Genomic DNA, 14,988 nt, shown 5'->3' on the forward strand with positions numbered 1-14,988 from the left:
CAAATGTTTTGCAACATGAGTTAAGGTGTCTGTAATCCAAGACTAGACAATACGAATTGTCTGGTTTGGAGACAGGAAACAAAGGATTGTTCATTTGAGAGGTGCATGTTTCAATCACCCCTTGGTATTCAAGTTGATCTAAAATCTCCCTGACCTGTATTTTTAGCTTCTTGCTTAATTGGGTACTGCCTTTGTGCAGTTGGTTGACATTTTAACTGGATTTTGTGAGGAGGAGAGTCCTCATCCCATCCTACATGATTTTTATATAATGCAGGAGCTTGAGCTACTGCCCATTTTCTTGCATATATATATTTTTTATGGATTGGAATATGATCTGAGAAGGAAGGCATGATCATTTCTTCGCCATGAGGGCACTCCCTGACAAACTCTGGTGCCCAGTCTTTCTCGGCTAACAGGATGTCATAGCCTTTTGAGAGGTTATCCCAAAACAGACCCCTTATTTTCCTAGTCTTATCTCCCTCTATACGCAATGTATTTCATATATTTTATGAGGTTCGCTAACTCTGGTATCTGCAGTTTCCACTTGAATGTATTCATTCGTGTCCACTGCCTCCAGAAGATTCATCAGGATCTTGCGAGCTATGCTTACTTCTGCTGCGCTGTCTAGCATTGTCTGTACCCACTCTCCGTTTTTCAGCTGTGTCCTCCGTATTCTCAGCATGTTCGATTATTTTAATACTGGCTACCTTCTTTCTTGGAAATTGTAATTTTTTACTTTGAGCAGGTTCCGTGTCTTTGGTCTTGGCGTGCTCTTCCCTTTGTTCTGACCGTCCTGTTCTTTCTGATTTCTGTGAAAAAGATTGAGAGGGACGTGTATCATTACTTTGATATCTGTCAGGTTTTTTCAAATTGTCGATATTTCTAAGGTTGTATCTTTTCTCAGAGTGCTCCCTTTGGGGAGACTGGTGTTCTTGGCATGGAGTTCTTTCTCTCCGCCGAGGAGACCTTCCTCTGGACTGGAATCTTTTTTCTTTGGGAGTGGATTGTTTATTTCCATCCCAGCTCTTTTTTGGAGTGTTTACATTATTTTTAATGAATATTTTTTCAGGATTTTCAAGTAGTTGGGGTTTTACCGGTTTCCCACCCAAACTATCTCTACCTAGTTCCTCATAGGATTTTTCTATGATTCTGGCAAGTTCAATTGGTTGTTCTGTTATATCTGTTTCCTTCAATTTTTGGCAGATTGCCACAGATGCTGCTTCCCCTTTTATGTTGGCTAATATTATAGCCGAGACCTGCTTGAAGTCTTTCAGTAATTTCATACCCAGAGTTAAAGCAGGTTCTGGACCGTATTCATTTTGAATCTGTCTTAGTACATCTGGTATTACCACCAGAGACGGAACACCATGTGTTTTTGTGTAAATGGAAGCAAAGACTGTACCCCAAGTGTCACAGTCCTCCACATGTGGTGCGACCCCTATTGGAAGACAGATAGTCCGAATTCTGTGTTTCTCACTGGGGGTAGTATTTGGGAATACTGCCTCTATCTGAGTTATTTTTTGTGCTAGCCAGAATGGAATTTGTTCCCGTTTTGCGGGTGTTTTACCAAGACATGATTGTATGTTCTGTGGTGTAATTTTATTTGTGTTCCCCTGATGAGGGGTCAGCTGTTGAATGTTAACTGCTGGTTGGACTGTTGAAGTCCTCATTACATATTGGACTAACTGTCTGTGAAATTTAATTAGAAATTTTAGCTGGGCTAAAAGTTCCTTGCCTGTCATTTTATCAATGTCAGGATGTGGTGTGTAGCTGGCTAGAACCGGCCACGTTGCTCCGGGTCTACCTAGTGGACCGAGCCTGGTGATGTGATCATTATGTTTTAAAGCGCCTTTAAACAAGAGCAGGTGCTCTTGGTATTTTAATGGGATTTCAATCTCCTCGAAAGGAGTGTACTCATCCGGAGGTTCCTCTATTTTGTAATAGTGGAATTCGTGTGTTGTAGCGTTTGCCGCTGGAAAGTTTATCCATGAATAGAATACCTCTGTCTGCCGATATTCGTGTGCCTCTATCACGAAAATGACTGTACCACCTCGTGCTGTCAGTCCGTTTTCTATACGTTTTAGAGTTATAGTTTTTCTTATGTTGACCAGAATGAGGATAGCATTCCGGTCATTCTGTAGGAGACTCGTGTCATCCTCTATTAGTTGAGCTGCTAATCTAGCAGCCTCTCTCTCATCATCACTGTCTGGCATTTTAATGTCAGGAGTGTTTTTTGTTGTAGATCTAGTTTTCAAGGAGACAAAAGATTAGGTGCACAATATTTTGGAACACTGTATCCTTCAACGTTGACTAAACCAAAATCTTTACATAGGAATCTCTTCCTACTAAGTCCCGGCGGATTTTAACCTTTTACCCACTCCAGACGTCTATTGGAGTATTTACGGGAAAAAAGGTCTGTGTGAAAAAGCACGACTGAGTTACTCTAACGTCTTGCGTTAGTTTTATCGTCTTACGAAATGTTGGGTGCCATGTAGTGTAGTTCCTATTTTCCCTATAGGCCTTGCGCATTGGAATAACATAAACAGCAGTGTAGACGTAGGACTGAAGTCTTCTAGGTCTCTACTGACTATGTTAGACTTAATTTAGGTTTGCGCCAGCTAGCTCAGAGGTCACTGGAAACTTTCTTGACTGAATAGGAAGGAATCGGCTTCCCTGGCTCAGACAAGAAGGGATTCAGCTTCCGACAACCGCATAAACATGACAACTTTGCTCCCTCAGAATAAGAGTAAATCTCTAGAGTCGTGTGAAAACAATTATTTTACTCAATCAGACGTGCGTTCTTAGTTTCACCAGAGTGCAGAGAATGGAGAGACGGGCGTTTTCAATAAAAGATATTATTTATTGAGCAGTCTTCCTTCTCATGCAAGAGAAATGAATTGCCACAATTGCAATACTTATTATAAAGTAAAATACGTACAGTAAAAGGAGTATTATGAAATAATACTGTAAAAGCATTGATATGGTTTCTTAGCCATAAGATACTTTAAAATGGATAAAATATATATATATATATACATACATATATACATCAGCTAACGTGCTCAACTGGTGCTTCTAAATACGCCTACCCCAGTGTACCTGACCTAAGCCTGAAGCTCTTTGAAGATTTTTGTACTGCACGGGGTTTAGAAGTAAACGCACAGAAATCAAAGTTTATGACTTTTAATCCTTCTAAATCTTTTAAGGGTACAGTGAATATGAATCAGCGTCCACTGGAAAGAGTCCAAGCTTTTACCTATTTGGGTGTTTGTATAGACCGTAATTTGTCCTGGAAAGATCATATTGAATTGGCCACCTTAAGACACAGACAGTTAACTGGAGCCTTGACCGCAGAACATCAGAAGTCATTTACTAAGCCAATAGCTCTGGTACTGGGGGTTTATAATGGTAAAGTAGTCAGCTCGGCCTTGTACGGAGTCGAAATTTGGGGATGTGAAAGTCTGAGAGGGATGTCAACCTCCGAAAATTCCTTTTTAAGGAATTTAATAAAATTACCGCAGAGTACCCCCATGAAACCCCTCTATTATGACTTAGGGTTATCCCCAATAGCGCTCATAGCATCCTTTCGTCCGGTTTTATACTGGAGGAGAGTCTGGACTACACCAGAATTAGAAATTTTCGCAAGGGGCCTGCTCGATATTATTAGTAGTGACACCTTTCGCAAGGTCAAGTGGTTAAATCACATTCGGGGCCTCCTAACTAGTATGGGTCTAGGGAACCTGTGGGATGACCCCACAAATTCAAGGTTCCCACCAAAAAAGATTCTAAAGACTCTTTACTGGCAATTTGTGGCCTCAAGGACTTTTAGGTCTGTTGACCCTGGGTCATTGACCGGAATGTTTTTGGATATTAAGGATGTCCCAAAACTGGAAGCCTTTTGGGACACTATTTTAAAACCTCTGGATCGCAAGTTATATTTTCAGTTGAGGGTTGGGAGCCTCCCGGTTGGGGCATTCACTAGTAGATGGTCTTCTGGGGCCAAGGATGATTGTCCGGTATGCTTGGCTCGCCCTGAGACCATTGGTCACCTGCTATTCGAATGCCCAGTGTACAGTGAGCCAAGGAGAGCGTGGCTCCGCCCAATGTGCAGGTTAATGAGCCCCGTTAGTGGGACTATGGCAGTTCGCATCATCCGATCCTGTACAGATATGATAGTCTGCATAGCTGTGGCAAAATATTTGGGCTGGGCTTGGGCTATCAGAAGTAGAATGCTCAAAGTTTAAAATGCAAAATGTATTCACATTACCGAAACCAAATTTTAATGATCATTTATTTATTATAGTCATTTGATGAATTTATGGTTTTATGTGTACATATTTGTATATCCCAATGGAAAACTTTTTTACTATTTTTTAACTTGGTAATCTTATATCTCATAAACTTTATATGTATGTACTGTTTGCTTTTATGACAATCGTCGAATAAAGCTTGTCTGAACTGAGCCTAATACTGGGAGGGAGTAAATAAGTAGCAGTTTAAGTTAAGTAGGTTTTGCCAAGAATCTGATTCAAGAATTCTCTCTAAGGGTTTAGTCAGCACTGTACCCTGGGAATAGAATGTTGGAGGTCTGGTATCTCTCTCAAAGGACTCGATATCCCGGTCACCCACAAGGATAGGCTGGAAACGCCGGAGGCTGGATTTTCTCGGCAGGAGAAAAGACAGCGTCTTTCTCAGCGCGTCAAAGAGGAGGGGCAGCGTCCGTGGGCTTCTCGTATCTGCTGGGCTCTCGGAAAGTAGATAGCTGCTCTGCTCCAAAATTCACCACCGTGTGTTTGCTTAAGGCAGCGTTGGCATATTTATACCTGAAAGGTGCCGGGTTTGACTTAAGGTTGGACATAAGACGTCAATAAAGATGTCACTATGAACTGGCCGTTCTTACAGTGCTTCGCAGGAGTTCTAGGACGAAATCAAAACAAAGCTAACGGGGATTTCCCAGGTTGCTGGAGGTTTGGTTTGTTGAAAGAACTCATTGTGCTTTCTAGGAATCTAGGGAAGTGGATTTTGCCGTGTGTTGGAAAAAGGATCTTAGGGCTGGCCGAGCAAAGGTGAGAGGCCTCCTGGCGAGGTTCCTCTCCTAGGATCGTACAGAAGAGCAATCACCCCCCTACAGATGGACACTACACAAAGATAGGTTCTTAACGTTTTTATCAGTACTTTTAGGCAGGTTATCGTAACGATACAGGGATAACTGGATCCAGGGATCCTCTCAAACTTAGTCTCGAAGGGAAGGGGGTAGCGGGACAGTCTTGGTACCAGCCTGGTACAGGGATACCCTGCGCTCAGCTCTCAATCCTTGAGCTGGGGGGTCCTTCGGTATGGGCCGCGGTAGCGCCAGCAGGGCTCCAGAGATGAGTTCACGAAGATGGGCCGCGGCAGCGCCAGCAGGGCTCCAGAGATGGTTTCACAAAGATGGGCCGTGGCAGCGCCAGCAGGGCTCTAGAGATGGTTTCAAGAGGATGGGCCGCAGCAGCGCCAGCAGAACTCCAGAGATGGTTTCACGAAGATGGGCCGCGGCAGCGCCAGCAGGGCTCCAGAGATGGTTTCACAAAGATGGGCCGCGGAAGCGACAGCAGGGCTCCAGAGATGGTTACACGAAGATGGGCCGCGCCAGCAGGGCTCCAAGGATAGTTCGGCGAAGATGAGCCGCGGCAGCGCCAGCAGGGCTCCAAGGAGGTTACAGGTTCCACGCGGATGAGTTCGTCTCGGTGTCTCTCCACTCCAGGATACAACTGCCTACCTGCTCCGGAGCTACCCCAGTTATAGGTCTGGCGTCCTTTGATGTCCGGACCCTCGCACTTGGAGGTCGGAGGGGCCAGGATGTACGGGTCCAGACACCCAGCAGGGGGGTGGAGCCAGCGCCCAGGGAGGCTGGGGGCGATCGAAACCAGGCGTCGGGGGACGGTTGGAGGACCATCGAAACTCTTTCCCCCATTGATCCGTCAAGTGGTCTCTTTACCCCCTGGTCGGATCGTGGTGCCTCGCTGTCGGGGCTTCGCTGGGTCTGCGGCTGGTGTGGGGCCGAGGCCACGAGGCCTGGTCGTGGAGGGCCCAAGATGGAGTCTGGGCCTGAGATGGTGGTCCGGGATAGGGCTCGGACCAGCCGAGGGTGTTGAGGAGAGGTTGTCGAGTTTCAACGGGGGAGAGCTGGGGGCTGCCCGGAGGGGCGGCTCTCGTGGAGGGTGGATGGTGCTGCTCTCGGCCGGGGAACAGGGGTCGAGGTAGTCCGGGACCCGCCATGCGGGAGGAGTGGGACCACGCCACGAGGCCAGGTCCAACAACCGTGCTTTGGACTGCAAGGGCGATTTACTAAGATATAGATCTGATTCTTATGCCATTATATGGATATTCTTGATTATAGGCATGTAAGGGCATAAAATGGTAATATTGATTCTGGTTCCTAGATAAACACACAAAAGGGTCAGGCCACTAGGCCAGGGACAGAGCAGAGCAGCCATAATTGGCTGTTGCCCTGAAGAGGCCACTGACAGCTGTCAGTGCCCATAACCACACCTTTAGCTCTCTGTCGCATTTGTGCTCCTATCTCTGGTCGTTCTTTCAACTGAGCTCCCAATACTGGTCCTCTTTAGTCTGTCTACTTGGTCTTCCTACTCATGGCCCCGGTAATCCTCATTCTTCTGGTTCTGGTTGGTGCTCTTAGGCCTTCCTCCTCATGATTGCCCAGGCCCTTCGGTTCCTTCTACCCCTGATCCTTCTTTTTCTTCTGGCCCTTGCCCACTGGATCAAGATCCCCCTGTTCCAAATCCCTCTGATCCTTCTAACCTTGTCTAAAATGTCATATTTTTCATTGTCCTGTTCATTATCATGTATTTGTTCCTGGTTTCCTCTGGTGTAGGTAGCACTGGTCCTCATAGAGTTGGTCTCCCTGGGCCTGGTTTTTCTTGTCCTGGTCCTTGTGTCTCTGGTTATTCTAGCACTACTGGTCGTCCACCTTCTTTTCCTCTCCTACTTGTCATCAACATCCTCTTACTGATCCTATTCCTTCCTTCCCCAGACTCCCCCCACAATGACTTTAGTGAGGTACAGCTTTATGGGAGGGATGGGCGCAAATAGAAACTAGGAGGCTTAAGTGGCTTGTCAATGGCTGTATTTTATTGATAGTTTTTGTGGATAATAAATCTGCTTAACGCGAACCTGTTTGTTGACCACCCTCCCTTGGTCCTTGGCTTTGGGCAGGAGGACTGTTCACTCCGTCTGTCGTCCCCCAGGAAGCTTGGGGAAAGAGACAAAGAGGATGGTAAGTACTCCATACTATTAGGGTATCAGGATATCAGATTCATGTCAGAGACTGTCACCATACCCCATGTGTAGGGAAGCAGTAGTAGTGGAGTGTCAGAGAGAATGCTCAGTGTGCCGACTTCTTTAGACCAGAGAGGATACTTTCTCCCTCCTGGTCCTTTACAATACACAGCCTTTATATCTGTGTTAATCGCTATGTTGAGGGGAGGTGATAAAATAGAAAAGGGGGGAGAACTGAATAGTGGCAAAAAATCCCCACACAAATCTCCCTTTAGTGTGGCAGTTTTCCAGACTGTGACCTCGTTGCCTTGGTAAAACTTTCCTTGGCCTCCGGTCCTCCCTGCTCCCTTGTATTCCCACCCTATTCCCTTCTCTTCTAGCCCTGGGCTCTTATACAATGTCACTCACCATCTGGGCCGTAACTCTTCTGACTTACAGCGGTATTCACGCCCTCGCCCTGGGAATCCACCATTCCCAGCACCGCCCCTCCTCGTCTTCCGTGCCCCCTTCAGTGACACTCCCGAACTCATTCGCCTTGTCCCAGCGTCTTCTCCGGTTCTGCGTCCTTAGCTTCCCACAACTCCTCCCTGTTTTGCCTTCTGGGTTCTTCCACGTCACCATGCTCTTCTTCCTGTTCTGCCTTTTCTTCTCGTTGCCATGGATCTGAATGGCTTTCGTTGTCGGGCACGCCTCTGTGTTCTTGTGGGGAAAAGGTCCCGATTCAAGAGTTATCCAGGGTGTTGCTTGATCAGTCTCTTGTTCAGGTGACAGTGGCTTCAGTTTGAGGTAGGGGGGGGGCATCCAACCGACTGGGGTCAGGTCCCACCCGACAAGCCTCCAATCCTGTCACCCAGATTTGTATATATTTTTTGGGCTTTAGATTCCAAGATTCCTTTTGCTGAACCAGAACTGTCAAGGACAGAAATGAGGGCTCAATAGAGACCGGACCTTGGCCACTTAACCCCTTCGCTGTGGGGGTAATTCCCCCACTGTGCGGGGGGATCCGCGGCGCCGCTGTGCTTGTGACGAGCCCAGCTCGTCATGACTCACAGTGGACCTGTGCTCATGACGAGCTGGGCTCGTCATAAACCCGCCCACTGGTTAATTCTCCCGCTGGCAGGGAATTAGCCGCACGTGGGCGGGCCGCGGACGTTATGACGAGCTCAGCTCGTTATGAGCACAGCTCCACTGTGACTCATGACGAGCTGAGCTCGTCATGAGCATGGAAGGGGTTAAAACACTGCTTAGCAGGTTAAAAACAAAAACTACAATTCCCAATAAACAATGTGCAGGTGGCTAACATGTCAATGCAGTGAAGGCCCACACATGACAAAGGACGTAAGCATCAATACCTGAAACCCATTCAACTGATTGAATACTATGTTAAAATGTGTTATTCAGAGGGAATAGAAAGAACTCCTGTGAATTATCCAAATGCATTACTTACCGGTCTCCTGCTTTCACTTCCCCATTCTACAGTAGCCCTCTTACTGTGTCAAACACAATTTACCTCCTACAAGTGTCCCAAAGCACTGTGCCCCCAAGCAGCGATTGCCTACTGTACTTGTACCTCACTTTGGGGCCCGGATACCACTGATCTGACTGCATCCTCTGTGTGCTGCTGCTTGCAGGGGCGGCCTTAGGCATGTGCAAGCTGTGCACCTGCCCAGGGCCACCAAACCCCAGGGGCCACCACGCCAATATATATCCTCAATATAATAATCCTCTGAGGATGGATACATATTTGCGTGGCGGCCCCAGGCAGGGATTTGGTGGCCTCCGGCTCTGTTTCACTTCCAAACACCCTGACCCCCCGCCGCCCCGCCCGGACCCCCTCTTCCGGGGCCCCCTACCTACGCTCCCTGCACAGGGACACCATGAGCCTAGAGCCGCCGCTGCTGCTTGTCGACTGCCTCTGATTTGCCAGGTTTTAAAAAATAATCCAGCAGAACCCCTTTAAAGGAAGCCTAAAGCCAGCACAATACCTTTCAGGAGAAGCCTAAAAAGAGCCCAGCCCTCAAAAATCATCAAAAGGACGATCATGAACCTCAAAAAACAATGTATTCTCATGAGTGAATAAAACATTTACGTAACATGCTTTAAAATCATACTCATTATTCTTTGCACACAGCCAAACAGTCCTGGAAGAAGAACAATATCACTGCATGCCATATCCTGAAGCTCCTGAAACAGACGCTTGATTCCTACGTTTCTAATCTGATTGTTAAAATAACATAAATGCTTTTATAAAAAATGTTTTTTTTACAGTTTTCTCATCTGCAAACAGCTCAGCTTAATTTATACACTTACCTTTGTATATGCATTTGCATTTAAATTCCCCACACATGTTGCATCTGAATTACAAAATGTTCAGTACCCTACCATTGCTTGTTGTCACTTTTTTCTTCACAGCTGGGTAAAGAAAGACCTTCACACTATTTATCCCTTCGCCAGTTAAAGTGGACCTCATTTCTACTATTTAGGCTGTGGCTGGCTAAACAGCAGAGATTATGTACTATTTTTCTAGCTGCCGGGTAAATACTAGATATTATGAACTAATTGGTCAGCGGCCGCGTAAATAGTTACTTCCATATTAAAAGGTTACATGAATTAAACACATTTTAGAAATCAAAGGGCTGTTTACGTCTATGCAATATTTTTAAAATTGGAAAGAGGTAGATTTTGTAAAAAAAAAAAAAAAAAAAGGTCTCTATTTTGCCCATATTGACTATTGATAAATTCACGGGGCCCAGTGGGGGCCCTGGACCGTCCGGGGGTGCTCCGCCTGGAGGGGGGCCGGACAATGCAGCCCTTATGGCGGCCATCACTCAGTCAAGGGATACGCTAGACGCCAAGATAGGGGCAGTGGGCGCGGATGTGACCCTATTACACCAAGACCTGAGAAATGCCGTGGCGCGGATCACCGAAACCGAATCCAGGGTAACGGTGGTAGAGGAAGACGTCACTTCTCTTAAAAAGAGAATGGCGGCGATGGAATCTGCGCAGCGGAACACAGCGCTCCGTGTGGAAGATGCCGAAGGGCGGGCACGCCGCAACAACCTCCGCTTTATTGGCTTTCCGGAGCGCTGTGAAAAGGGCAACATGGAACAATTCCTCACACAGTGGCTAGAGTCATGGATGCCACCAGGGACGCTGTCTGCTTGCTTCGTTATTGAGAGGGCACACCGTGCCCTGACGCAGAGGCCGCCTGAGGGCGAACGGCCTAGGGCGGTGATCGCTAGACTGCTGAATTATCATGACAGGGATGCCGTATTGAGGGAAGCTAGAACCAGGGAAGCCCTCCTGTATGAAAACTGTAAGATCATGATCTTCCCTGACTATACCAAACTTGTGCAACAGCAGCGTCATTCTTTCATGGCCGCCAAGGCAAAATTAAGAGGTCTTAAACTCCAATATTCCCTGTTGTACCCGGCGCGCCTCAGGGTGATCTTCCAATCACAGACACTGTTTTTTGATACACCGGAAGACCTCTTCAAATGGACGGATGAAACAGTGCGGCTTAGACCGAACTCTCAACCGGGGCTCAATCCGGGCTCTCCAGAAGGATCACCGCGAGCACAGAGAGACCAGACGGCGAAGAAGGGTCGTACCAAGCGCTCCAAATCGCGCAGAAGCGCGGCCTCGGTCGATGGCACACAGACCAGTGGTAGAACCGAGGATTCGGAACATTCTGGGACGGACCGCTGAATACTCCGGGGCCTTAACTCTCCTTTTCTGCTGTCACTGCTGTGACCTCTGGTCGGGCTCACCGAGTTGTCTGGAACTCAAGGGCTGCCCGGCACTGTTACTGCCCTGGGACAGTACTGCTTCTGTCTCTATTTTGCCCATAGACTTACATTGAAGCAGAGACAATTTTAGGATGGCGATTCCCAAAAGAAAGTTGTTTTTGGCTTAAAAAATTCTGAGTCACCAACCTTAATTGGGTCTTTTGCCATGTATGACCTTAATTACGCTTCTTTTCCTTGAGATTTGAATTTGCTTTTCTGAGATTCATAGATCAGTTATCCGAAAGAGCAAGTATGGGTACGGGCAAAGGAGGTGCAGCGTCAGCAAGACTCTGCGTGAACACATTGTGAAATGTAAGCCAATTTCATAAGAATGTTCTTTTATAACAAACAACGAGCCGCATTAAGAGTGACAAGTTCATTTCAGTGGGCTCAGTAACAACAGCTGAAATCGGCACTGGACATTCAATGTCCCCAATTTTCTGCAAAAACTCATAATCTCCAATTCAATTTCCATATTATTCAGCAAAAACTAATATCTCATATTCCCTGTATCTCATATTTGTATTTAGAGCCAATATGTCTCTCTATTTAAATCATTAATATTCTAAAAGGGTTTGTCTGGAGCAGGGGTGGCTAATCTAGGGCCAGGAGGGTCAAATCAATGCCAGATTTTCAGGAGATCCCTGTAAATTACATTTACACACAATGAATATAAATGAATGTAATTTACTTAGTATATACAATATGAAGTGCAACCCCCTTTTTAATAGACACCCCATGCGAGGGGCAGAGAGTGGCAGCCAAACCCCTAAGTGTGACTCTTCAAAAGGCACAACTATGGACTCTTGGCAACTTAAAAAATATATGTATGTCTCTAAATGTTTGAAATTTAAAAAGCATTTTGAAATCATGCTTTACAGTGCACAGTTGACATATGAATTTTTTAATGCACAAGGAATTTGTCTTCTGAACAATGTAATGTAAATATGTAGTGGGTGGTCCTGGTCTCATTGGTTGTTAAACAATCCACCCCTTCTTAACCACAAGAAAATCCTTCATGTCCACCTCCTACGTGGGACCCGATCACAAGTCAGGCTCAGTTGTCTTCGCGGCAGACACGCCTGAGTCTCGTACTGGTATGATGATGGTGGTGAGATACCGTATGACACCAGTAGTTCTTGGTGTGGAGTTATTATGGGGCAGATTTACAAGAAAGTCAGACAGTGCAGAAAGTCACCTTGCTGTGCTGTGTGACAAGAAAAGGGAAGGAATGTGCCATATTTAAAAGAATATGGCACGTTCCTGCCTTTGTCCCTGCGCTGGTGCCGTTTCAGTTTCTTAGCACCACCGGAGGCAACCTTGCACCAAGGAGTATTGTTTTGTGCAAGAAGGGGCACCTCAGAATCACAATCCTTTAGGTGTGCTGCCTGCAGCACACATAGAAAGAGAAAGTAGCGAAGAGGAATGAAGATATTCCCCCGTTACGCCCCTTGGAAGGTGTATTTTTTTGGCGCATTCCCAGGTCTACCAGCAAAGATATATCTGGGAATGTGTCAAAATCCATGGAACGCCTTTCCAGGGCAGAGTAACGCAATGCAGCGATTTGTTATGTGTTGTGTTACTCCTGATTTATCAAGCCACAAAGGGCTATGAAAGGTGGCCTTGTGTGACTTGGAAAAGTGCATTTTGGGTTTGTGCTGCAATTTTGCCACATTGCATGGTGCAAACGCGACGCAAACCCCTTTCTCAATAGGGACCTTAGTCTCGGTTTCCATGGCACTTGTGATTTGACCATTACTGACCTGACTGAACTTTAAAAATGACTCAGGCCAATATTTCACATAATTGCTTTCTTTTTTATAGGGATGGGATCACGGACAGAAACCCAGTAGGAACCAAATGGACCCAGCTGCACTACAAGTGTTACAAGTTCAGCCATGTGTCGTATGATCTCAGCCAGGTCTGGCTAATCACCACGGATGGAAAGACCCTTCAATGTGAAGTTTAATCAGTAGGGAGGGATGTAGGATGGAATAGTGTCTTCACACCATAGCCTCAGAAAGTTGTCCTGTCTGCTTCCTTGCCCACCTTGGCTAGCACCTCAATGTTCATGTTTCTGTACCTCTTGAACATCCAACAGCATTGTTGTTTTCAACCATCCACATAAACAGCCTGGTGAACCTCTTTAGTGGTAATCTTTTCCAGATGTATGGGGTAATTTAAGGTACGAAGGATGATCTCCCAGGACACCGTCTGGGGCTGCCTCCACCTACCGAGCAGCAGACAGCCTGCATACTTAAAGTTCCCGCCAACACCACAATAATCAATTTGCCAAAATGGATTCACTCAGTGCAGTGAAAGGACTTTAGGTAATCCTGAAATGTCAGACGTGTGCCAGCATGGCAGAATGCCGTGATTTTCTTTGTGTTATGCAAAAACAAACCATCAATGCAAGGGTTACTTTTTGCAAAACAAAAAATACAATGGCCCTAACATGCTGGGAGTTTTTTTCTCAGCATGTAGGGCGCATTTCTGTGGTTTCCTATTTGAAGGATTAGATAGGGCAGAACTCACACACATTGAAGTCAGATTCAGGGCACACAGGCCAGGTCAGAGGTTTCCACCGACAGAGCCAGCTGAGGATCAACCACCAGAAACCTAGCCAGTTCATCTAAATAGAGTGGGGCACTAGAGGCCTGGCATACAAGACATTTCTGCATAATTTAAATCACCGCCTATGTACAATTTTTGTAAACTTAAGTAAGCTATTATTTACGTTCTCTGTGAAACAGATGTCAATTTTGATTTTGCCCTCTCTTTTTCCAGCTTTGGTTTCTATTAAATTTCAGGATGCACATCTAAATAAAAGCATAAAGAGAGTTTAAGCATTGTAGATTCTGTGTGTCTGCAGCAACCTCCAAACTACACACACTAACCGAACAGTTTTCTTTTTAAAACAACCCCCATATTGGAAATTAAGTGGTGAAAAAGAATTACAGTGATTGAAATTTCATCTTGGAATCCATAAAATGGGAAAACATTGTGACAATGTAGTAACACGTGATCACCTATATGCGTCATTTGTTAGATTATGTAGCAGGCAAACTGAGGTAAATGCTACAGTCAACCAACTGAGTCCACTTTTCACTCCCTGCCACAATGTCCTGTGACCCCACCCTCACCACAGCCCTCGAAAGCATACACATGTTCAAGAAGGATAGGATAGAGGGGAAAATGCTGATATAAAAAAGAGGCTTAATATTTCGTTTATCCACAGAGGTTTTGTAATGTAATCAAATCCAGTTAAATACATTTTGCAATGGCAAATTAGCCAAGTCAGGCTTTACAATAGGGCAAGGTGAAAGTTATACATGAACAAACCGCTTCAGCCAGCGTTTTCTATGTTTTATCTGATTTGGGCAAAAGAAAAGGAAATGTGGCAAGCTTTTCTCTAAAATCTGGTCTCTACACAGACACTTTTTCAAGGCAGTACACAGAACGAAATTTACAGTACAATGGTCTCAACATTGGCAGATGAACGATAGTCAAATATAATTCTTCGCTATCTAATACATTGTTTTTAAAGTATATACTACTTCATATTACAAACTCAATGTTAGGACGGAAATGTGAAGAAGAAGAAGAGAAGACGAAGAAGAAGAAGAAGTGGAAGAAGAAGAAGAGAAGAGGAGGAAGAGGAGGAAGAGGAGGAAGAGGAGGAGGAGGAGTGAGAGACTGTTTGTGGGGGCATGTATAATCGACAATGTGGGGACCGACTCAGTCCTAACAGCATGGGTTAACCTTCTCAGAACCTGATAAACACTATGGGCCTTATTTACAAGAAAATGACAGAGTGGCACCACAGCCATTTAGCTGTGCAGTGATGTGTCATTTTCAAAGCACAGGGATGCCTCGTATTAATAACATTACAACACTTCACTTTGCTGCCGCACAATTGGCT

At 45.7% G+C, this 14,988-nt stretch overlaps 1 protein-coding gene across 1 annotated transcript in view; it reads left to right on the forward strand.

The window, feature by feature from the left end:
• LOC147683107 (fish-egg lectin-like) overlaps positions 1–13,199 on the forward strand; it is a 107,297-nt gene extending 94,098 nt beyond the window's left edge. Inside the window, exon 4 of the mRNA XM_086942500.1 lies at positions 12,891–13,199. Coding sequence (XP_086798626.1) covers positions 12,891–13,035 — 145 coding nt within the window. The 3' untranslated portion in view covers positions 13,036–13,199. The remainder of the gene's footprint in view (positions 1–12,890) is intronic.
• The last annotated feature ends 1,789 nt before the right edge of the window (positions 13,200–14,988 follow it).

This window comes from Lissotriton vulgaris, chromosome 11 (assembly GCF_964263255.1).
Source record: "Lissotriton vulgaris chromosome 11, aLisVul1.2, whole genome shotgun sequence".
Taxonomy (NCBI): Eukaryota; Metazoa; Chordata; class Amphibia; order Caudata; family Salamandridae; genus Lissotriton; species Lissotriton vulgaris.